Source organism: Chlamydomonas reinhardtii, chromosome 2 (genome assembly GCF_000002595.2).
Source record: "Chlamydomonas reinhardtii strain CC-503 cw92 mt+ chromosome 2, whole genome shotgun sequence".
NCBI lineage: Eukaryota > Viridiplantae > Chlorophyta > Chlorophyceae > Chlamydomonadales > Chlamydomonadaceae > Chlamydomonas > Chlamydomonas reinhardtii.
Window position 1 is genome coordinate 2,122,066 of NC_057005.1, and position 684 is coordinate 2,122,749.

Consider the following 684-nt stretch of genomic DNA (forward strand, 5'->3'; position numbering starts at 1 on the left):
GCCGCCGCCGCACGGAGGCCGTACGACATCCGTACGACATCTTCGAGGTCTGACTCACCTAGCTCCAGCTCCCCCACCTCGCCTTCCTCGCCGCTGCCATGGTCGCCGTCGCCGTCCTGTTCCCCCTCCTCCTCCCCCTCCTCCTCCTCCTCCTCATTGCCCTCATCATCGCCACCTGAAGACGAGCCCTCACCCATCTCGTCGTCACTGTCCTCACCACTGCTGCCGGCGGCCTCCTCCGCATCCATCCGTTGCGCCCCACTTACACCCGCTGCCGACGCCGGCGCTGACGCTGCGCCGGCTGCTGCCGCCGCCGCCGCGGCCCCATGCGTCGGGCCCCGCCCAGCCGCTGCTTCCCCATCTCCATCCCCATCCTCGTCCTCGTCCTCATCGCTGTCAGAGCTCAAGCCAAAGGCGGCCGCGGCCCCCGCCTGCTTCACCCCTCCTCCTCCGCCGGCGCCGCCGCCAGCCCCCGCCGCCGCCGCCCGCTGCAGAAACGCCTGCTGCTGCGCACGCAGCCGCGCCATCGCCTCCGCCTGCCGTTGCCGCGCCAGCTCCCGCCGCCGCTCCGCGTCCGAAGCCTCCGGCGACGCCGCCGCCGCCGCCGGCGCCGCCGCAGCCCAAGCCGCCTCGCCCCCGCCTTCCGTGGCGGCCGCGCTGCCTCCCGGCGCAACCGCCACAGCT

At 74.6% G+C, this 684-nt stretch overlaps 1 protein-coding gene across 1 annotated transcript in view; it reads right to left on the bottom strand.

The window, feature by feature from the left end:
- CHLRE_02g089237v5 (uncharacterized protein) overlaps positions 1 to 684 on the bottom strand; it is a 23,526-nt gene that overhangs the window by 11,856 nt on the left and 10,986 nt on the right. The window contains exon 17 of the mRNA XM_043059385.1: positions 78 to 536. Coding sequence (XP_042927019.1) covers positions 78 to 536 — 459 coding nt within the window. The remainder of the gene's footprint in view (positions 1 to 77; positions 537 to 684) is intronic.